General features: G+C 36.3%; 1 protein-coding gene across 1 annotated transcript in view; it reads left to right on the top strand.

Annotated features, from left to right (window-relative positions):
* Positions 1–1978: 1978 nt before the first annotated feature.
* EPHA6 (EPH receptor A6) overlaps positions 1979–25414 on the top strand; it is an 839959-nt gene continuing 816523 nt past the window's right edge. Inside the window, exon 1 of the mRNA XM_063078754.1 lies at positions 1979–2366. Coding sequence (XP_062934824.1) covers positions 1979–2366 — 388 coding nt within the window. The remainder of the gene's footprint in view (positions 2367–25414) is intronic.

Below are 25414 nucleotides of genomic sequence, written 5' to 3'. Positions count from 1 at the left end.
AGTCACCAATTGGCACCCTCCCTCACATTCTCGAAATCGCTTGCATTTCACATTTCTCCCCACGTAGCAGCATTTTAGACGTGGGGCATCTCTTGCTCTCCTCTCTTTCCCTCCAATTGACTGTAAGGCATTAAGTGAAATCCCTTCAACTATGGAATGTGACATAAAATCGCGGCACTGAAACGTATTGAATGGGAGGGTCTTTTCACTGCCAGAATTCTGTAAGCTATAAACACTGACCCTTTGCTCCTTCGTCTATGCTCTCCCACCTCCCGCCACTGTGCTGCTTCCCTCCCGTGCCCTCTGCCCTCTTGGAAAATATCGTCTACCCGTTAGAATACCGCTGCTTTCTCTTTTCGGTTCACTTTTCTCCATTGCCATCAACATTTCTTCAAAACCGTCTAATGAGTTTTGAGGTAGGTTTTTCCAACCTCACTGGACAGTAACAGTTTAAAACCCCTCAAGAGAGAAGATGATGATAATTGTAACAACGAATACAGTATTTCAGAAATCGCCACCCCAGCGATACAGCTTCCTCGGCGGGCGCGCCCTTAAACGCGTTAAGTTTATCTCACGAGTCTTCCTCCTTGCTGTGGGTTCCTTGCGTGCTTAGCCTCCTCCACCTCCAGCAGTGGAAGGATTTTTTGTTGTCGACTAACCCCCTCTAGCGCCCAATTGGCAGCATCAGAGCCGCCGCTGCCAAGAGGGGAGAGCGCTGGGCTTGGCCAAGTTCAGCAGCGCTCGTGGCTCCGGCCCTGCTGCCCTCTGCGCCGGCCTCGGCTGTGGGGCGAGACCGTGGGGACCGCGGACACGTAGCATCCCCCTCCCCATTAGCACTCGGTGTTGCCCCGGCCCTGGGGGGTGGGGGATGGGGACGCGGGGTCTCATCAAGTAGCCAGCGCCGCGGCTGCCGAGCAACCCGAGCGTTGGGAGGGAGTGGGTGCCGCGAGGGGGCGGCTCGCGCGGGGAGAGCAGTCCGCCCGCAGCGCTCTCGGCCCCGCTGTGGATGTGGCCACGCGCCGCTCAACCCTTGGGCTGCTCAGAGCGCACGGTCCGACGCCGCCACATCGCGGGCGCCGGCGGCCCCCGGAATCCCAGCGCCAGGGCTGCGACAATGCTGGTGACCTCCACCGCGAAGTCACCGCCGCACGGCTACGCGGAAACCTCGGCGAGCCCCAGCGCCGGCACTCGCACGTTTCCTGCCTGATGTGACTCCCCTCTGCTGCTTCCTCCCTCCCTTCGCTTTTCCAGGTCTCGAGGCAGCGGCGGCGGCCACAAAGCTGAGGCGCTCGCCCTGGTGGGCAAGTTTGGCGACCCGCGCTGAGGAGCGGTCGGGCTGACCTCCGCCGCCCAGCTCTCGCCGAGACTCGGAGCGCCTGTTCACAGCACTCGCCCCCTCCAGCGGCGGAAATGTGGAGAAGTCAGGGACAGGTGGTGTCGGGAGCTGTCTAATCTTAAAGCGTTCGGCGATGCTGCCTCGAAATGGGGGGCTAAGTGCTTAAGGGACTAAGTGCGGCCTCAGAGATGACGGGAAAGCGGCTGCCACGGCCCAGGCGCGGTGCAGACGCGGCCGAGGTGGAAGAGTGCGTGGCGCGAGCGGCTGCCGGCGCCACTCAGGCTAGGGGCTGAGTACGCAGCAGGCAGCTTGCTCGGGCCCCTCGCGGCCCCGCCGAGCCCTGTCGTTCGCCCGGCTCAGACCCTCACCGGCCAGAGGAAAGTTCCCGCGGCCCCCGTGCCTCTTCACAGCTGCTGCGCCTCCTCTGCTTTTGGCTCTGCAAGTGCTCACTTCAGTCCAGAGAGGCGCTCGGACCGTCCGAACTGCCCGCCCCCCTCGGTCGTCGTCCCCCCCCCCCGTCCCCGCGGTGAGGAGCCCTCCCCCTCCCTCCCCTCCCCCAAACCACGGCCCGAGCTCGCTCCTGCGCGCGCGCTCTCCCGGGCCCAAGTGAATAGTCCTCGTGCGAGCGGGACACGGTGGTGGATGCAATTCCGCTCGCCTCCAGCCGCCAGGAGCTCCCCGGCGCCGCAGACAGCGTCCCCCTCCCAAGGAGCTGCGCCCGCACCTGGGCAGTCTGGACCCTCGTGCCCTGCCCCCGGGGCCTCGCGCTGGGGACGCCCCGGGACACCTCCTGCGGGCCGGGTGGAGGAGGAAGAGGAGGAGGAGGAAGAAGACGTGGACCAGGACCCCCGCCCTACCCAGAACACCTGGCTGCGCTGCTGCCACTTCTCTTTAAGGGGAAGGAGAAGAGAACCGGGGAGAGCCATGGGGGGCTGCGAAGTCCGAGAATTTCTTTTGCAATTTGGTTTCTTCTTCTTGCCTCTGCTAACAGCTTGGCCGGGCGACTGCAGTCACGTCTCCAACAACCAAGGTAAGGGACTGGGCGGAGAAGCGGGAGGGGGGTGGGAGGAGGAGGGTGCTTTAAGGACCGGTGCATTGGTTGCCTCCTGTAGGTAACCGTCCTGTGATCAGCTTTTCGGGGCTCTCCACAGCAGGGGGTCGAGGATGTCCCCTGTCAGGAGCGCCCTGTCTACGTTGCCCTGGACTGGCTGCCCCACTAGCTACGATTCCTTTTGCTTCCAAATTTCTTTGATGCGTGAGCATCAGCTGCACTTGGTCCCACCGCGGGAGGCCGCGGGACCGCTCCCCCCTGCGCTGTCTCCACCGGAGGTCAGACTCTGTGGCACAGACTTAATGGAGACTTCTGGCTCTCGGCGGTCGCTCACAGCAGGGTAACATGTGAATTCTCTCACATGCCTTCTTGAAAGTCAGATCGCTACCGCTGTACCCTGTGACCATTTGTCAGCCTTTCGCCTCCAGTAACTGAACGGCACCCTCGCCCAGCCCCAGCCTCGTGCCCCCATCTGCCAGCCTGGGCACCTGATATAGACTTGTTCGAAATTATGCTAGACCACATGTCCGCAGATCTGGGTTGTGGTTTCTGTTCTTGCGGGCGGGAGGTAGGTAAGAGTGAATTTCCAAGTTGTTAATATCCTATTCATAAAGTCAAGTCACTGACATTTTTTGGAGGACTTTGTTTTGGTGGGTAAAGTAGTAAAGTGAAGGTGAATAGTGTGTGAAAAGTGATGGAAAACACTTAGAATATGTGAGCATTTTCTTTCCTTCTATTCAAACAACATATGAAACATATTTCATTGGATATCTGCTCTGAATATTGAAAGATCTATTTTAAAAATCACCTGCAAATTTTAGATCCTCTTAGATTACACTAAGTGTTGAACAACCGTAAAAGTTATCCAGAATGTACCTGGCTGGATGCTCTCACTGGCGCTGTAATGACCACCGATATATCACCTGTTATAACACTGTTCTGAAGACCTCAAATATAAAACAGTGGTGGTCAATTGTAGTTACCGTTTAACATAGAAAGCATATGTTTCAGGGTCTCGAAATAATTTGCATTGTAAAAATGGAGGTCGGATGGCTTGAACGTGTACACTTTTTGTTGAGGGGAAAGGTTAAGAGAGAAGGCAAGTAAAACACCACAGCCTTCTTAATGCATAAGCATATGTGACAATTTTATTTTATTTAGAAATTATTGAGAATCAATATTCAGTTGTTCTAATGTATATAGTTGGTACTTTTGGCGTGCTTTCCTAATTATTACTATTTTTTTTAACCTGATAGAATGTAATCACAAATGTGTGGATGAACTTGGAAACCATACATAACCCTCATGACTTTTTAGATATATCACTAAGTGCCAGCTATAGTGCCCTACTTTCCTATGGTGGTGTATACCTTCTCACCACATCCCTCATTTGTTTTCAGGGACTACTGGTATTAAATATCAAAGGAGTAGTTACTTTACCTTTGTGCAAATAGAACATTGTTAAAAGCAACATGTAATTATTTACTTGACCTTTTTTATTGTAAGGAGAGAAAACAATTTTTAATCATTGGAAAGTCAGACATTTATATTGTGCTTTATGTTACTATCTAGGGATACTAAAGAGGTGTTGGAAAGTCAGACATCTATATTCTACTTTATGTTAGTATCTAGGGATACTAAATAGATGTATACTTTGAGAGTCAAGTGTATTAGAAGTTTTTAACAGTTATTCCCATGCAAATAATTTCCCTATGATGCATCAGTAAACACCCTAGGCCCTAGGAATACTAACATAAATAGAAGACATATCTGAATCTCCAAATGAGTAAAGTGTCATTCCTCTAAAATGTGTAGTTGTAAAATATGACCTTTTAGGTATTCATACATTTTGTATATTTAAGAGAATAGAGGTGTTATTTATTAATCTCTTGCAGTAATTTTATTTGCTTATCTATTTTAATGACTCCCCCATACTACTTAAACATGTTTAAATTAAAATGCAGTACATATCAAACATGTGTAATTTATTTATTTTTTATGAATAAGCTTAACTTAATGTTAGTGAGTATTAACCGGTTCTCCTATCAGTTAAATAGGATCATTTAAAATTGTCTACTAAAACTTTTAATTTTAATGTATTAGTGTATTAAATGTACAGGCTATGCTTAAGAATGTCTCCTAAATATTAAATTGGACAAAATTCTGAAGAGTTCTTCGGAAGAAATTTATAGAGAAATAATGATCAGATTTTTTCATCAGACACAAATGATTGTTTATAAAATGCTTTTTACAGTCAAAGTCACAGTGATTAGAAATTATTCGTGATAATAAAATGAGATAAGTTTCAAATATTGAAATCATCACACTAATGGTTAATAAAATGTCAGCTTTCTAAATGTAGTTTTTATGAACGTTTTAGGGATATTTTCTTGATTAGTATTTGACAAATAACATAAATCAAAGCATCAATTTTTAAACATTGAAAACATGGGACATTTCAAAATTATATTATATTATGGAAAGACTAATTTAAAATATAAATTTGATTTCTTATACACATTAAATATAGATGATTAATGTTTAGTTTTGAGGAAGTAGTTTTCATTTTCCAAGTAATTTTTATTTTAATGGCTAATGGAATTAATGTTTTATTCTTGCAACTTCTTTTATGTAGGGTAAAATTTCATGTTTATATAACTTTATTAAGGACATTCACAAAGTAAAATTTATAATTCTGTGCATCCATTTTGACAAAATTATATAAAATCCTTTATGGTTGAAAAGAATGGGCTCACCCTCCCTACTCCATGTATCCTTACCCCCAGTTTTCTATAGGCAGGGTAAAATGATGATCATGACAAAAAAGAGAACTACCTCAATCCTTTAACATGGTTCTAAGAGTAACTTGACTAAAGGAAGGATATCTTCTTTCGTCTTTTAACTGACTGTGAAGCTGTGCATTGTAAAGACAAAATAAATCAATTTAACTCTTCCTATTACCCAAACCTCCTTGAATCGATCAGAAAGTAAAGGTGCTTCCTAGATCACTTCATCTGATTGAGTGAAAACAAGATTTGTCTTCAAATATCTCTCATATTTCATTAATTTTCCCTATAATTAAAACCACAGTATTGATTAAGTGTTGGTAATTTTTATTTTAAAAAATATTTTCTCAAGGTATATATAACCTTTCATTTCTCTACTGGATACTTAGGTGAATATAAAATGCAGTCTTGCTTCATGCGTAAGGTAACCATGTGTATCAGTTACAATGGCTAGAATCCACCAGAGGTCCATTTATTCAAAGATTACTCCACTTTAGCAAATAGTACTGTATAGCCTAAATAAGTTGATGCATCTGTCAAGGTGTGGCTCATGTTTCTAAAAATAATCGATCACATGCTCAAATAATTCATTAAGTCAAAATACTGTTTCGGTACACGAATCTAGTGAATTTATTTTACTACCAATACTGTGTGAATCAATTTTTTGCCCCCAGGCAATTGAGTGACAAATGAAGTAAAGAAGCAAAAGAATAGTGTGAGTAGCTTGGTTTCATTAAATTTATTAATTTGGATGAATTGACTGCAAAATCTATTGAGTTGTATGTAAATACAAGTATATATGTTTAAGTAGCAAAATATCCACTTAACAAAAGTCATGGTCTAAAATAAGCGTAACTGCCATAAGTATTGAACAGAAATTGCAAGACTGAATATTTTTCTTACATTTATAGAAAAGGAGAAATTGAGGAAATTTTTTTAGAATGTCGAGTGAATTTTAGGTACTGAAAATATTAAAAATTATGTTAAATTAGGAAAACTGCATTATTTCCAAAGAATATTTCTGAAAGACCATTTAGATGAAATTAGTTTTCAGGAATAAACAACTCATAGTTGTAAAGGTACAAGAGATTATCACATGCGTTTCTGTTAAACAGAAGCATAAATACAACCTAGAATATAATTTTATTATACATTTACAATTTGAAATAAGTCACTGTATAATTAGTCATGGTTAGCATACAAAGTAGAAAGATAAAGTATTTTTATGCAGATTCAGCAGTGGCTAAGTGTTGTTTGTTCTGGGTTTGGGATAAGACTATCTAAAAATTTCTTTTTGCCTCAAAATTATACATGTTCATTTAGGATCTCTTCTTCAAACCAGAAGTAGCTTAGAAGAATATTGTAACAGTTAATATAGTACACATGAGTAAAACACTTTTATACGGATTTCATAAGGGAAAAATATATATCTAATGGTACAAAAGAAATTAATGATTAAATTACATGTTAGTTCTTTTGTGTTACTTTTATATTACACAATAAATATTAGAAAAATGTGAAAGTAAAAAGTCTTTTATTTGTTTCTTCACTAATCATTCTAATATATACTACTTCAGTGCAAAAGGTACCATAGATTTCTTGTATCTCCCCCACCAACACTCTTTCCCAGTCACACAGTCTTAATATCCCCCTTCTCTCTCTTTCTCCCTTCCTCTCCCCTCTCACTTACATGAATATTTCTCCTGACTCCATGCTCCATTTGTCCCACATGATGAGAGAATAAATTGTACTTCACACTGTACATCAACCAGATCCCAAGAGTTATAGAGGTTTTTTCATTGCACCTTTGACAGCATTTCTTGGGAGTGATAAACATGGAAGAGATCAGTAAATATAGTTAAGAAATCAAAATACGCTGACTGTCCAATGGACATTGTCAATCATGTGATAAAAACTAAACTCATATGGAAGGATTACATAAATTACTTATACATCTATAGTGTTATGTTCAACTTGTAATCTCATTAGACTGACATTTCTTTAAATAATTGAAAGTACATTCTTTCTGTTCTTGCCTTATGTTTTCTAGAATCTAAGATTTAGATGATGGAAGAAAAAAGGTAAGTAAGGTAGGTATGTTCTATGTCCTCATGGAACTTGAGTAAGTAAGAAAAAAATAAAAATTGTAGAAATTCTATGGAGGAAGCAACAAAGGCACCAAGATAGAGAATAACAGAAGAGATGGGCTATTTTGAATGGGACAGTTGGAAAGGCCCATATGTGGAGATGACATTTAAACCTCATTCTCAGGGAAAAGAAAGAGCTAATTGTGCAGAGTGGAAAGAAGTACCTTACAGGTAGAGGGAACAGCATGAGCAATGGCTTTGTAGGGAAATGAGCTTGATGCATTTGAAGAGTTGAGTCTAGTGTGACTGCAGCTTCCCTAGCAAGCAAGAGAGTTGCAAAAAGTGAGGCTTGAAAAATGGTCAGGAACCAGATTTCACAGAGAAGGATAAAAGCCATGGCAAGGAGTTGAGATTTTATATTATTCCAGGCAAAATGAAACTATTGGAAGATTTTGACCAGCTGAGTAAAATGAACCAATTTACGTTTTAAGAGTACTATTAGCAAAGAGATGATGGGAAGATGGCAAGAATTGAATTAGGAATCTTTTGCAGTTGTCCAGGAGAGGGGATATGGTGGCCTAGAGTGGTGGCAGTGGAGATGGAGAGAAGAAGATGATTTTGAGATATATTTTGCTGGTAGAATTTATAGGACCATCTTGTCCTATAAATGTAGCTATTCAACATTCCTATCATTTTTTTCCAAGGAGCCCAAATAAATGTTCCATTACCCCCCATTAAAATGACCTTGCCATATAAATATTGGTAATTGACAAGGGATAGGAGGGATGAGGTGGAATACAAATGTATAGCAAAGGTGAGATGCCCATTTCCCACTTATTTGGCTCAAACTGATTATGATTTATAACATAATCTTAATAGTATAGTTTTGCTATTTCAAACATTTGTGCATAATGTAAACTCATATTGGATCAACAAAAGCAATTTCGTGCATTTCTGACGTAATTTTCCCTGAGTAGTTATTTTTTTCACAGTAGATGATGGCAAAAGTAGGTAGGGAGATATTCACAAGGCAGTAAGCCCAACAGAGTCTGATTTTTAGGTAATAAAGAGCCATATTTAAGGGATTGGCATATGTACAGTTTTATTCATCTCTGTTGTGATCAAATTACTGTTATTGAAAACAAAAATTCTAAGTGATATTGCATATAAAATAGATGTGTTTTCAGATATTTTCCATTAGTCTTCTCTTCTTTCTTCATTTTGTTTAAATGAAGAGAAACAAATTAAATGTTCAGCAAGCTTATGAGACCTGGAAATGAGATTTCAGGATATACAATATTCTTGAGAGGGATGATGTAAGAAACTGTTAAACTTTCAAATGAACAACAGTAAATTTCATACAATTAAAAATTTTCCCTGACTAGTTAATTACTCATTACTTTGACCTGCCTTTTAATAATCCTATATGAAAATAATTATTAAATATAGAGAAGCACAGAAGTTCTTAAGCAACACTTTTATATACTTAATGAACCTTTAGAAAATTCAGACTGTGAAGATACTTTATTTAAACATTTTTCTAAATATTTTAAATATATTGTATATTCAAATGCAGTAAACTTACATTTTAGTGCTTTACAATGTTCTGGAAAATAATATATTTATGGTTATTCCCTTTCAATAAATATTATGACTTCTTATAGAGTATGCAATTTTCATTTTCAATTATAAATATTATAAAACTAAACGAAAGTATTTATTCTTTAAATAGATATTTATTGAAGGCTTGCTATATGCTAGGAAGTGTACTTGCCATATATAAAAGTTCAAGGAGAACTTTCCCTCCCAAAGTATATGATCCAATGAAAAGTTTCTCATCTGTTTCTAAGTCTGGCAGGAGAAATTTCTATTTTATCAAAATCAAATCCATAACCAAATAGAAAAGCTTTAAAAACATATTTGTTATATAAGAATTATCAGCCTCATAAAATAAAAGATTTATTTACAATTTCTTTGAAAATAGTATCTATTATTTTATCACATTTTATCTCAAAGTTAATAAGATAAGTGACTCAGCAACCACATGCGAAATATCAGGCATTATGCTATTATTGAAGTTGCGATGATGATTGTTATACACCGTCTCTATTCTCTAGAATCTCAGTTTGCTCTTTTGATGTTATATGTCTTTGAGTAATTGATATTTTTCAATTGCGTGATGATTTTTATAAGATGAAGAATTTTGTAGTAAATGAGATTGCATGAGATGAAGGGAAGAGAGTAAAGAAATGCTATGCCTCACGAGAATATTCTGCTGTTAGCTTTATGGACTTGTAGATGTTCTGTTTAATTACATAAAAAGAAAATATAAGAATATGCATCTTACAGACATATTCATGTGTACAAAATAAATATTTCACGCATTTAATGGCTTTCAATGGATTGACATGGGAGGTGAGTTTTTGTTTCGACGATGTTAGACTGGCCTGGTTATTATTTTAGGTGGGTTAATTATTAGAAACTTTAATTCATATTGGAGATGCTGAGTTTCCAGTTTTAAATAGCAGTGAGTATATGTTTTTACTGAGCTTTGGAGCAAGAATTGGGATGAAAGTGTGTGTTTTCAGTCCATATCCTGAAAAATAGATTGAGCTGCTTTTTCTAGGATACTGCTGGGTCCTGTAGCTGTTGGCCTGTTTGGTGATCGGTAGTTGGTGGATATGACTGAAAACTAGTTGCTCTTTCTCCTACTTCGTTTCATAACTTTGGGTGTAAAAATCATACTTACTTTTTGATCATAAGAAATACTAGATAATATTGCCTTAGAAAATGAATGTTAAGGAGGTGGAAACAATCTGTCATTGTGCTCTTGTAAGGATTAGGTATCGTTGTGGATATCTGGATTTGATAAAAAGTGAGCATTATATAAATATTTATATATGTGATTTATTTATTATGTTAATTTACCAATAGCATAACAGTAGAGAAATTAGGTATTCTTTCAGGTGATTGCACTATATTATGATTGTATTTTGTAGTACATGAGTGTTGCAAAGACAAACGTTTGTAGATAGTACATAGAGTGTAACAACTAGAGTAAGGATTGCAAAGACAAACGTTTGTAGATAGTACATAGAGTGTAACAACTAGAGTAAGGAAAAGCACTTGCTTTTAATATAAAAAATACCCGTAATTAAAATACATTTATATAGGCATTTGCCTACCTATGGTAATTATAATTAGGTATATTTTGAGCAAATTAATTAAGATAAATATATTGTAGGAAATAAAAGCATTGCAATAGTAAGTATCCCAAGGAAGAATTATCTAAGAATAATTGAAATGATTGCCCCTAAATTTGAGTTATGTCTAATGGCACTTTGATTTTTACTTTTAAAGAGAGACATATGAGTATTCTTCCTTATGTTGTTGTAAGATGATACTTTAATATTGAAATTAAATATGTGATTATAGAGTTTAACTATGTAGAAGCAAATAAATAAGCTTTTCTAAGAATTGATATCTCGCATAACAAATAAACTTTTAAATACAATGCGGTAGCTAAGTAGCTATAAACATACCAAAGATTAAAGAAAAATAAAGGTAGAGAAAAAGCTGAATCAGCGCATTATTTTTGAAATGATCCTATTGGTTAAGAATTCTCCCTGTAATACATACTGAGTACGTATGGTCTTGGTACGAAGATCTCTATAAGTATTGTTTGTTTGATGACAAACGATTTTAGCTAAAACTTTTTTTCACATATTGCAAATTCCTTCCATTCTCCCTCTAGAGTTGAAGTATACTTATATAATATTTATCTCGTGAATGCAAGCGAAAATAATTACTAGTTGCCATTAAGTGTGATGAGAAGCAGCTGAGCAAAAGGGGTCCATTGCACAAAATTATAAAAGAATTGCATCAATTTCTAAAATAAAATGAAATCTGTGTATTGGTTCACTTGTTAGCAATCAGCATAATGCCACAACAAAAAAACACAGACTGTAATACCCAGGAAAATTTTAGCATACTAGAGCATTTAATGAGGGAAGTTCACTGTCACCTTTTATATGCTCAATTTAATGAGGGAGCAGTTGGAAAGAGATATTAATTTTCTTCTGAAAAAGAAACAGAAGAATTTGCAAGTGTATGCTGTTCGTATAGCATATTGCTTAACATGGTTTAAAAATAAGTAAAAATTAACATGCTTCAATTTTATTGTTATTTTTATGATACTATATTAGAGCGAAAAGGTACTTATAGTACAGTAACATTGTCTTATTGTGTTATGGTATAAAAACTTCGTTTTATAGATTAGAAAAAATGTAGTTCATACAGTTTATTAAAATAACAGTTTGCTGGTTTGTTGAATAAAAATTACACATGTAAGAACCTTTAAAATATTCACTAGTTTATGACCAGAAATCTATTAATGGATGCATTATTTTTTAGATTTTTCAAGAATCTATTAACCAGAATTGTGGAATTAAAATTTAAAAATTTATTTTAAAAGTTAGCATTCTAAAGTTTTAATAGACTTATTATAAAGCAAAATAGTATTTTTTCTAAAAATTATGCCAAGCCTTAAAATCAGATCAAATTTTAAACATGTTTTTATTATGTTTCTCAAATACTCTTTATTGCAATATATCTAATGGAAACTTTGGGTTTTTGTTTGTTCATTTTTATAACTTGGATATAAACACCTCAGTTCTTAATCTTTATGGTTTATTCATATATGTTATTCTAGAATTCTCAAACTAATTCAGCAATCAGTACATATTCATCCAATTTTTAAGTGAAATATATGAGGAGTCATCAAAAAGTTCATGGAAAGATTCATATTATCTTTTTATTCTATTTTTCCATGAACTTTTGGAAGTACTCTTGTATTAATACCTACTATGTTTCTTCACTGTGCTAGGCACAGGAATTACAAAGGCAGGCACCACCCCCAACTTCTGAGAGCTTAAGATTTAGCTAATGACATTATTAATATGTCAGTGAATAATTACAATGCTAATTTATATATCAAAGTAATATGTATTTAACTGTTCTATGGATGTTTTCATCTATGAACTATTGTTTACAGAGATGAAAGTACTGTTCTCAAGGATCTATGAATTAATATATGGAGACACTGAGAATAAATATTCATTCAGTATATTGGTCATGAACATATATTGGCCAGGACTTCATGTGAATGCTGGAAATTAAATAAGATCTGCCACCTCCCCTCCAGGACAGTGTTATAAAATTAAAGAGGTGTACCCAGCTTAAAATACTAGCAATATAATAAATTCACACACACACACACACACACACACACACACACACACAAAACCGGGGGGGGGGGGGAGAAGATATAACAACCACAATTACTCGAAGTTGATACGACAAGCAAACAGAAAGGACATTGTTGGGGGGGGGGAGGGAGAAGGGAGGGAGGTTTTGGTGATGGGGAGCAATAATCAGCCACAATGTATATCGACAAAATAAAATTTAAAAAAAAAATACTAGTAATATAGCAAAGATAAAATGAAGGGAAATAATATAAATTTTACGAACAAATAAGAAGATTGACTTACACATGGGAAATGAAAATGGGTCTCACATTTATCAGGATTTATCATCATGAATATATATAAAAGAGAATTAAGATGGGTGACTTCTCCAGAGACTCCACATTTTAAGTAGCTTTGAATTAGTTTTTCTGCATTTAAAGATTAAAACTTATTCTTTATATAAAGATAAAAAGCAAATATCCAAATGCATAATGTCTAACAATCAGCATAGAACTTATAAGTAGTATGACATGGCTTTTCTGTTAAAAGTTTATCTTACTTTTTAAAAATAAATTTATATTTAGTGGTGGGGGATGCCTTTAAAAATATAATAATGCAAAATCTAAATTATAATAGATTCTGTGTGGCTTTGACTATTGATTATTTTACCTTTGGATGAACATAAAATTGACAACACCTGTGTGGTCTGCATTATTTGCAATTTAAAATGTTTCTTCAAATAGTTACTTGCCATCTTCTATGATGTTAAATTCTTGTTTTATTGTAATTTTCTCTTTCATAACTTTATTAAATATTTGTTTTCTACAGTGTTTATATTTAGAAATTAGCTAAATTACTGTTTGATAGATCATGTATTTTTTATTTGAGAAGTGTGCCTCCAGAAGCACATAGAAGTACAAATTGCTGCCAGAACCTGGTATTTTTAAACAGAGAAAAATCAATAGCAGATATCCCATGATTAACTGTTGACATTTAGATTTGTACATTTGGAATGACAAAAAGCACTGAAAACTATCAATCTAGTTTCTAAATTACAATAATATTCCTATTTTTAAATCCAACATTTCATGATCCTCTTCCCTCCACGTAAAGAATATAGTTTTTTGAAATAATCAAAACAATTACAGAGCTTTTGAAAAACCTGACGTACGTTAAATAATTAATTAAGTGAAAAAATGGTAGATCTGCTGATAAAGCTAATGGATTACTCATTGCTTTGCATGTATTTAGGTTTGTTATTATTGCAATACAGGCATTTTTTCTAATTGTGAAAATAAATATTTTATAACGTTGGCTTAATATATTTCTCCACATTTAATTATTACGCAATAGCTTGAATATGGTTATTTATTGCTATATCATAAAAATTATTTCAATTTAATACCAGAGTCTTTATTTTTTCTCATAGTAGATTATTTCATCTATCAAAATATGACTTATAACCGGACATTACTGAATGGAAGATATTTTCAGAATTTTGATACCTTAATTCTAAATGGTTATGATTTTATATGCACCCACTATGTGCACACATTTATTATGATATGGGCCCCATTCTCTAATTGCACTACTAGCTTGGTTGTAAGTTCTACTCTTGATGTGGCAACAGAATTCAGGAGACTTAAATGGTACCCATAAAACTAAGGAAAAACAACCAATTTCCTTTTTAATATATTTGTCACTGATCTATTTATTGTCCAAGTCCGAGGTTATACTGTTCAGTGCAGTTGCTCTCACCTTCTGATTTAAAATATGAAATTGTTCTATCGAACATGAAAATAGGGAATCTTTTATGTGAATTGGCTGGTTTTTACTTATCTCTGGTTAGTTTTTCTCAGATTGGAATGATTATGGCTTTTGTTTTTGTTATATCCAAGTTTTTATATACTACTCACATATGTCATGTTAATCCCAAGTATTTTTCCCGAGTTGTCTTTTTATTATTACTATTTGGATATCAAGATGAACTTCAGCCTGAAGTTTTCCCTCTCATCATTCTTTCCCTTTTGAGATTTGCTTCTGAAAACTCATGCACACATTAATCAATAGGCAACTGGGAAATCAAATACATGTATACTGATCACTGTATGAGTACTTTGTATATTAATGATAAGCTCCTTGGCAAAAGATAGAATTACAGGTAATGGAACTTATTCTTAAGTGGGTTTTTTAACCTTCCAATTTAAGTCTAAATCAACCCCGATCCAGTTACCTAATATCCACATGAACAAGAATGGCTGCCACCTACCTAGGTATGGGTGGAAGAGAGAGAGGGGAAAATCAAGCCTAGGAGGAGCATTTACTACATGGAATGAGGCCAACACAAGCAAGTACATGTGACTTTACTGCAGGAGTGTACTGGTCTTGAATCCCCCCCCCCACACATATATATAATGTACTAATATTGTCCAGTTCTAAGAAACTCTCCCTGAGTAAAAAACAGCTAGAAGGCAGTTGAAAGAGGGTTGAGAATTTGAGTAAAAAACTTAGGATGATTCACCATGTGAAAGCAAGGAAGTTTCTTTTCCTAGCCCTCACTGCTCAACACTTAATGTTTTTGGAGAAGTTTACAATTTTATGGAGTAATGTGTGTTAGTGTTTTTCTCAATTAGTTTTCTCAATTTTTTTTTTTAGTGTGTAGACAATCTTTCTTCATTCTATTTGACTGTGTTTTCTAGGTATGTTATGGCTTCAGGTCAATATATCATGCCTCAGAGGATGCCCTGACGGAAAACATTTCTTTTGAAGATATTAAGTATTCTAGAAAGCAGTTAAACAGAAAATTGAAAATATTCATACACTTGGATCCATTAATTCCACCTTATGAATTTAAATTCAAGAGAAATGACAGGGTAAAAATAGGCCAAGATATATATATACAAGGATTTTCATCTCAGCCTTATTTATAAAATGGGAATCCAAGTAAATGCCCCCAAATAGGAAACTCCTGTTACTGAGATAACTTCCTTTATTTGAAAAAATTTCTTGAAGGAAGGCATGTGTATCAACAGGAGTCCCAGATTCCTCTGTGTGAGATAAGTGGATAAACTTGTTTTGCTACTAAGAAAGAACATGAGGGAGGTGTCGGAGAACAGGGAAAGAAGGCTTGCAAGAGGAACAGTCAGATACAGATTCTGGGACTACTTTGGAGTGGTAAAGAAGACAGTTTAAAAAGGATGATGATAATTGTTCTATGTGAGGTATTTTTGTGACTGGGATGTTAATTAACTCCCCGCCCTTACCATCTTCACCTTGAAAATTTCATTAGTCTGTTACACTTTTGAAAAATAAGAACGTAGAAAATAGGAATAAAAATTCTTGGGGGAAAGATCAGTTGATCACCCCACCCATCCCTCCTCCCTTGCAAAAAAAGAAAGGAAATAACATTTCTGGAGATGTCAGAACTTAGCTAAGTGGGATTCTACAAGGACTTTTCCTTATCCTTGTAGGCAGTTCAGGAGAACAGCTGGACAGGAATTCTGTTCCATCTGGTACTGAAATGGGTTCGAATCCCTTCAGAGGAGGTAACGTGGATCTACCTGACCTGACAGCATTCCCACAGAAAATTTACAAAGGGCAAAGTAATTTTTTAAAAAAGAAACAAAGCTATGTGTCTGCTATGTGTGCTCTTTCTCTTATCAGGAAACGCAGGCCAAACGTATGAGAAGTGAATTTTAAAGACAAAAAAAGAAAAATAGTAATCTTAACAATATGGAATCTTGTTTTATATGCTTCAAACATACTAGCTTCACCTTCGTTTTTATAAATGCATAAAATGGCTTGTTTATCTGTCCTCTGCTCTTGGAAATGAGCCCTGAAATCAGGGATTTGACTGTAGTTTCCAGCCAGGGTAAAAATGGGAAAGTGTTAAGTGAAGGAGCTGGGCTGTGTCTGTCTCCATCTCCATTTTTCTGGAGGGTCAACTCTGTCTTATTGCCCAACACATGCATAGCTCTGTCATGCTGAGCTTCCCAATACATTTTGCAGTGACAGCCACCATTCCTAGACTGTCTTTGTTGCCTGATAGCCAGCCAAGAGCTGACTTTACATCCTTCCTGATTTTTAGCAACCAGAGGATTAATTTTAATCACATACTCTCACTAATAAATGAGTTTCCATTTTTGAGCGACACCATTGCATTTCCAGATCTAGAGAAACTGTAAAAAAAAAAAAAAAAAAAAAAAAAAACAACAATAACAAAAAAGATACAAACTGGTTAGGTTCACTTGGGTCAGGAAACAGATCTCTACATCATCTCATAAGCGAAGCTCCAGACTCAGTTTATATTTATTGGCTGTGTTTTGGAAGTTTTGAAAGCTGTCCTAGCCCAACTCTGTAATGGTTGTAACCATTATGCAGATTAAATACCTCACACTTTATCTTAGGTTGATAATTGTCATCTTTTTATCAAGAATACTTAAGAGTTTTAAAAATTGTTTTTTTTAATTTGATGAGAGTGGAAGGATATGATTATTTTTATGTTTGGAAACTTATAAAGGGAGAAAAACAACCTCACATAGTATAGAGGGGAGGGAATACAGTTAAATACAATCATCTCATTTTACAGATGAGGAAATTGAAGCATAGAGAGAATAAATATTTGCTATGGGGTCACATAACCAGAGGCAGAGTTAGGACTTGAACTCCAGGCAGTTTAGTTCCTGTCAAAAATCTGTATCCTCAACTACTGTATGATGCTGCCTTTCCAATAAAATCACATTAGAAATAACTGGATTCAGAGGAGTATGTGTTCTTCATAACTACTCAGAGGAAGAGAGGTGTGGTCATTTGCCTGCAGCATGTGCTCCCTGCTGCCTTGTTCTTTTCTACATTCTGATTTGAAGATTGAAATCCTGTACTAAATGCTTATGAGTATCATACATAGGGAATGGGACTACATTTGAAATAAATATTGCATGTAAAGTGAGTTATTGAACTTTGCTCAAAAATTTTAAAATACCGTATATAACTATTACTGTAGTTCTTGTAATAACCTTTTAGGCAGTTATACCATAGTCTAGTACTATCTATCTGTCTACACACAGAAACTCTCTCTCTCTCTCTCTCTCTTTCACTCTCTTTCTCTGAAACACTATACTGTTTGCTCTATCAACTTAAGTTCTTTTTTCACTAGAGTGCAGTGATTCACATAATCGTAAGTATCTCGTTTTAATGCTGTAATGAAAGAACTATACAGCGTGTGTACATTTTCAATTTTTCTACTATATTTCAGGTCATATTAAGTATTACAAATGTAACTTGTTTGAGGCTGCAGTTATTAGGAATATCAGTTCTAATTTCAGTTCAAAACAAGTGGATAGCATAGGTCTTTGTGCTGACAGAGGCTATTTCCCTGAAAAACCTGATCATGTTTTACACTCAGCAGTTTCTCCCATTCATTGCACTTATAAAAATGTATCGTATCGCAAGTTGATGGAGGATTTTACATACTAGGAAAAAATAAAGAAAAAGACCAAATGCTTTTCAACTGTGTATATTAATTTAATTCTACCACTTTATCTGTTTTATTCCAACTCTCTAAGGTAAGTAAGTAGCATAAATTACTATACTTATTTTAGTAATGGGATTCATATGGATGTTCAGTTAGTTGGCAAAGCTGATAGGTAAAATTAGTAACCACAAAGGAAAAGGGCAGCAGGTCTTAAGCTGGTTGGACTGGTATACTTCTTAAATGTGAAGGACAATTTCAAGCAACTAGAATATTAAAATACAAAAATATTAAATTTAAATATTATTTCTCTTTATGAATGTCTTGAAAATATTTTTTAAAATGCTAAACCTATATCCCTTATAAATAATGATAATCTGTTTTAAAAGAATAGAAAAGTTATTTGGAAAAAAATTTATGGGGGAGGAGGGGTGGGAGGATGTTGGTCAAAGGATATGTATATAGCTACAGTTAAAGAGGAGAAATAAGTTCAAAGGTTTATTGTACAGCATGGTGACTCTAGTTAATGATGATATATTGTATTCTTGAAAAAAGCAAGGCGAGTGGATGTTAGTATTCTCACCATAAAAATAACTATATGAAGTAATGCCTTTTTTAATTAGCTAGATTTAACCATTCCACAATGTGTACATACTTCAAAACATCATGTTATACATGATAAATACATACAACTTGATCTTTTGATTAAAAAAAAAAGGAGAATTGCTTTCCCTGGACTATAATGTACTGCTTTCTTTGTATTATTGATCGACTGATTGGGACAATTTGGTGTTTGAAATAGGAATTTAGAGGTAGATGGAAAACCACAGATTATTAACAAAACTCTGTAACTTTGATTTGAGTGAAATGAAAACAAAAATTATTAAATGACCTGTTCACAATCTCTTAGCACTTATTGGCAAAATGAATACTAGGATCTCTACAACACACCGAGTTATATGAATTTACTTGCATGAGTATTACACTTCCATATAAAATAGAAGATGAATTTTCATAGAAATCAATGAAATCAATTCATTTTTGCCAATAACTTCCAAGTGACCATGGACAAGTCATTTAGTATTATCCATTCTCATTTCCCTAACAAGTGTGATGGGGTAAACCTTGCTATTTCTAAATGGAGATGCATTTCTAAATGGAGTGAACTTTGAAAAGGAAAATTATATTAAAATATTGCTAAGAATTCCACAGTGTTAAGGGGAAATAAGCATTGATGATTATTTCTCACACTAATTGTAAAAATATCTGTCTCATGTTCTATGTGATAAAGGTAAATTATATAGGAATAAACTCTTAAGTATAATCCAGAGATTGTATATATTTTTTTAAAATTTTGTCATTATGTGAACTATGCAGCACTCGACAAGTAGCTTTCTTTTTTGTGAATTTTTCTATAAACAGGGTAGTCATGCATTCCCTTCTCTCATTCCCTCAAATCACAAAATTACTTTTCTCAGGAACAGTACTGGAGCATAAATAATTATCAGATAAAATCATTTAGGTCATTAACATTAAACCCAAGTTTTGTCGATTTATTGAAATCATAGAAAAACATCTGATGAAGCTTAAGGAAGTAATAACATTTTTCCCAGGCATTCATCATACAGAACAATTGGGTTGGCCAGATGACACTGGTCTTTTTGTGGCTTTGGGAAAGTATTTTAATCTCTTCGAGTCACAGTTTCGTCCTTGGTAAAGTGCTGACAATTCTTGAAGGTTCTGTTTTACAGGGTTGTTGTAGCTATGGAATATTGTTTGTCAAAATGTTTTGAAAATTGTGAAGTACTACACAGTTGTATTATTTCATTTACTGTTTCACAGCAGTGCTGGAAAATCTTTAATCATTCATTCCACATTTACTGAACAAACATTAATTAAATTCCAGAAATGTGATTCATGTTGGCATTAAACAGATGAGCCATCCTGCCTCCCTCTTGAGTCAAAAAGGAGAAAAAGAATGGGAGAAGGAAGGACAGGCAACCAGTTATGGTCAGGTGTGACTGTGATTGTACCTGTGCACACTTCAGACCGGCTGTAGCCTCTGACAGTGTGCCTTGTGCTGTGCTGCCAAGGCAAATAGTCTGGTCCTGGGTTGTCAAATAGAAATAGGGCAAAAAGGGGAAAGGAAGTCTACTTTTCTGCATAGATTACACACACCTATTCCTTCTTTCAACCCTAGGAGGTAGATATGATTATTATGCCCCTTTTAATAAATGAGGAAAGTGAGGCACAAAGAGATTAAGTAACTTATCCAAGACCACTCAGATAGAATGAGAGCATAAAAAGAAAAAGGAAATGTATGAGGGCATCTAGCCTGGGCAATAAGATCTGGGGCTAAGAGGAATTCATTGATAACAAAGGTTGGGAGACGGAGGTAGCTTTTCATATTGGCTGTTGTACAGCAAATACAACTATGCCCTGCCTCCACAAGTTATATCCTAGAAACAAATAGACATGGCTTCTCTAACTAAAAAGTTCTGATTTCATGAGTGCAGAGCAGAGATATTTAAACTGGTTTTTATATCAGTGTGGTAATTGCTCTCTTGTCGGAATGCACACAGAGTTTTTGGAGGTTGAGGAAGTGTGGTGTGACTTACTCTGCATGGAGGAGTCACCAAAGGCTTTTCACAGGAGATAATGCCTGTTCAGTCTTAAATGACATTGTTTATGATGAGGAAGAGTCAGAAAGGAAGCGCTTTTCCAAAAGATCTAAGAGGCAATTCAAAGATAGAGAGAGAGTAAAAGAGCTTGCTATGGCTGCGAATGTGCAACTAATTTGGTATAGGTGTAATTTGGGAGCCAGTAGGGATTGTAGATCCGAGCAATTGGAAAGTGAAGCAATTCTAAACCGCTTTTCAGGTAAACCTGTTTCAGTAATATTTTACTTTTGGACCCTTTTTACTATAATGTAATATCTTTAGTACCTTTAAATAATAGTTTGATTAATCATTTTTGGTATAATGTGACAACTTTGGGTAAAGATATTTTGATTATTACATTATTAAAAATTGTAATAAAATGAATTTAAAATTAAATGAAAATGTAAGGCAGTATTTAATCTATTTATTTGAGAATTAACACTTTTGAATTAAATAGGGAATAATTATGTTTTTCTACAATTCAGATGTATATTTTAATATATCAATAAAAATGTATCTGCTTAATATGGTATAAACCTTAATATTTTGATATTTGAAATTTGCCAACTTTGCACTAGAATTCTCAGTGGTTCATTTTTATAGTATTCATATCCTAGCTCTTAATGATGAAATAGATAAGGAGTCACCATACAGTTTCACGTACTTATCTACAAATAACACATTTTGTGTTGAAAGCCCCCCCAAATAAATGGTTAATTACATGCAATCTTTACTATATTTTATCTTTTTAATGTAACTCTGTATCTGTGTTTGTCATGCTTCCTAGTTTAATTAGTAGTCATTTGTGGGTAGATATTAAATACTATGTGACTGAGTGAACAACATCACCTACCTGAGGGAGGCTGACTGAGTGCTCCCTTTATCATCACTGACATTATTTCATAACCCCATGGATTCTATTTTAAAGAGAAAATTTTGAATATTTTTTATGAATTGATTTAAAAACTATAAATTAAAAATTAAAAATTGGAAATCCAAAATTAAAAGTTTTTTATTTATACATTTAACACTTCATCTCCTAGAGACCCAAGGCGTTTAGAAGACTTTAGTTGGGAGTCATTGGTGTAGTTGATTAGAAACTATTAGCAGATTTTAAGAAATAAGTATATAATACAATTAGTATTTTAGAATGCTCTCTCTAAAAGCGAGGAACATGTTATGGAGACTTGAGTAAGAGATGTCAGTTAAAAAATAGTTATGATAGACTAGCAATAAGGAAACAAAGATTTCTGAGAAATCTTGTGAGCTTAATAAAGATTTAGTAACTTGGTTATAATTGTTGGGTGAGTTGTATTGGGTGTAATAGGTGTTTTAGGCACTTACCAGGCATTTGTTAGCACAGCAGTAAGCAATTGACATATGTTAGAGGGGAGGAAGTTTAAGTAATCCAGAATAAACAAAATAATTTTTCTAGCCCCAGGAAGAACAGTGGTTGGAGGGGACAGGAGTTGATAATGGGAGCAAATTTAGGACCTATTGCCTTTATTCAGGAAGGAAATTATAGTGATTTAGACTAGAGTAGTGGCAATGAGTATTGAAAGAGTGAATTGATTTGAGAGGATCTTGCACTGGACATTAAGTGCTCCAGTTAAGAAGTAATGTGCAACACGTAGCTCACACCTCAGGGGCTAGAGCTAATTGCATGTCTGGGCCCAAACACCAGGAAATATCACTGATAGTTGGAGATATGTATATATTTTGTGAGCAGGAATGATTTCCTCAGTTTGCCTTTCTGGTAACCAGATACTCAAATCATTCTTCCTCTCGTTGGTAAAATATACACTCATCCGTTGTGGGGTGGGGGGTGGGGATATCTATTATATCTCTAATCTTGACCTATTAAGAATTATTACTTTTTCTCTTTACTCTTGGTTTCTGTAGGGTCAAGGGAGACTTCACCAAGGTGCTGTTGTTTTCACCTTTGTCAGCTCAGCAAGTGTGTCAGTGGTTTACACCATCCTCACAAGAAATTTAAAGTCACTTTGGTATTCTGGACCTTAGGTCCACTGTTGTGAGCAATAGGGGCATGGGTTGCCTGCTGACTGACTGCTGCCTATGTATGGGATAGTGTTGTGATTTCTCTTCCTAACTCAGACAAGACCCATTTGAAAGAAAGTTGGCCCAGATGCTGGGGGCCTTTCAAGCTTTATTAAAGGAAAAGAATCTGCCAGGCTGCACTGAAAGTGAGCAGCCCTAAGCTGCCTTCAAAAAAGGAAGACAGCAGCTAACCTAGGGCAGTGGGAGCTTATATTGGTGTGTTGGCACCAAGAGCTGGATGATGTAATTACAGGGTGGGGATTGAGTTAGGTCACGGGAATGGAGAGTTCTGCGCTTGCGGAAACGCTGAAAGTTTTGTTTTCTACGAAACCATGAGGCTTCTTGTAAAAGAGAACGGGAGAGGGAAGGGGAGGGACGGAGGTGGATGGTGCCATTTTGTACGTGGGCTTGTCTAAAATGGTGCTGGTTATGTTGCAGATCTATTACCATTCTTATCACTGAAGGGGTAATACTGGAATGGGTAGGAAAAGTACAAGTTCAAAGCAAAGGTGATACTGAACCCTGATTATTGCCACTGTCTTGAAGTGGAAGAGAAATCTGAATTTGGTGAAGTTGAGTCATTAGGGTGACTATTTAGAGGAAAGAGATGGAGATGTACTTCCCTTAGCCTTGCTGTGGCAATCTAGTGAGTTGACAATACTGAATTAAAAATCAATTCATTTTTGTTTCATAGTTTCAAGGAAACTTTTAAATCAGAGCTTTAAAAATAGAAACAAAAATTATGATAGTAATTAATACTGTTTATACAATATTTCTGGGTCACTGATTTCCAAACACATTTTAGGATTGAATTTCCTAGCTACCTTTGTGGTTGGGTAAGGCCATGTGACTAGTCTGGCCAGTGAGTTTAGATCTGAAGTAATATGTATGTTATATTAAGTGCCACTGTGACACTCTTTAAAGGCTCATTTTCTCTCTTCCATGGTCACCGGCAATGATCAGGTTTTGGGCTCCTCATTCAGCTTTGGTTTCAGAGTAACTGCCTGTCAGCCCACAGTGAAGATGTAGTTTGAGGAAGAAATCAGCATTGATTGTTTTAAGCCCACTGAACTTTTGTCTTTTTGTTTCTACAACATACTTAGCCTATTTTGATATATTTAACAACAGTATATATTTGCAAACTTTTTTATTGAAACATAACTGATTGTACATATCTGTGGGGTACAGTGTTGAATATCAATGCCTGTGTGCAATATGTGATGCTCAAATCAGGATAATTAGTTTATTCAGTATTACACAACGTAATAATCTTTTGTGGCTCTTTATCAATTTCTCACTAACACCCCGCACATCCCATCTAGTAGCCTGTGTTCTCTCCTTTTGAAAGTTCAAGAGATTATTGTGATTGTTGTATCACTCTTTCTTTATTTTTTTAGCTCCCACTTATGCGAGAGAAGGTGTGGTATTTTTTTCTATGCCTGTCTTGTTTCACTTAGAATTTTGTCAAGGTTCATCCATATTGCTGTAAGTGGTAGAATTTTATTCTTTTTTTATGGCACAGTAGTATTCCATTGTGTATATATACCACACATTCCTTATCCAGTTGTCCACTGATGGACATTTAGGTTGGTTCCAACTCTTGGCTATTGTAAATAGAGCTGTGATAAACACGAAAGTACAGGTGTCCCTTTGACATGATGATTTCCATTCCTTTGGGTATATACCCAGTAGTGCGATTGCTGGATCATATGGCAGTTCTATTTGTAGTTGTTTGAGGAACCTCCATACTGTTTTCCATAATAGCTGCACTAATTTACAGTCCCACTAAAATGTAGGAGGGTTCCCTTTCTCTGTATCCTTGTCAGCATTTTTTATTGTCTTTTTGATAATAGCCAATCTATTATCAAATTTTTTTTTTTTTTTTTTTTTGTCGTTTTTTCGTGACCGGCACTCAGCCAGTGAGTGCACCGGTCAGTCCTATATAGGATCCGAACCCGCGGCGGGAGGATCGCCGCGCTCCCAGCGCAGCACCCTACCAAGTGCGCCACGGGCTCGGCCCACTATTATCAAATTTTTGATTTGCATTTCCCTAATGTGTAATGATGTTAAGCATTTTTTCATGTGTCTACTGGCCATTTGTAATCTTCCTTTGAAAGTGCCTATTCAGATCCTTTGCCCACTTTTTAATTGGGTTATTTATTTTTTATCTGTTAAGTTGTTTGAGTTCCTTGCATATTCTTGTTGGATGCATAGGTCCCAGGTATATTCTCTCATTATGTAGGTTGTCTTTTCACTGTGTTGATTGTTTCCTTTGCTGTTCAGAAGCTTTTTAGTTTGATATAATCACATTTATATATTTTTCTTTTGTTGCCTGTGCTTTAGGGGTCTTATTCATAAAGCCTTTGCCCAGTGTTACTTCCTGAAGTGTTTCTGTAATGTTTTCTGTTAGGAGTTTTATAAGTTCATGTCTTATATTTAAGTCTTTAATCCATTTTGAGTTGGTTTTGGTATATAGCAAGAAGTGGAGGTCTAATTTTGTTCTTCTACGTATGGATGTCCACTGTTCTTGGCACTATTTATTGAAGAGGCAATCTTTTCACCATTGCGTGCTCTTAGTGACTTTGTCAAACATCAGTTGGCTGTAAATTTATGGGCTGATTTTTGGGTTGTCTATTCTGTTTCATTGGTCTGAGTGTCTGTGTTTATGCCAGTACCATGCTGTTTGTTGTATAATGCTCCCAGCTTTATTTTTTTTTATT

The sequence above is a fragment of the Cynocephalus volans genome, chromosome 1, assembly GCF_027409185.1.
Source record: "Cynocephalus volans isolate mCynVol1 chromosome 1, mCynVol1.pri, whole genome shotgun sequence".
Taxonomy (NCBI): Eukaryota; Metazoa; Chordata; class Mammalia; order Dermoptera; family Cynocephalidae; genus Cynocephalus; species Cynocephalus volans.
The sequence above is the reverse complement of the archived record's forward strand: the minus strand, read 5'-3'. Positions and strand labels throughout refer to the sequence as shown.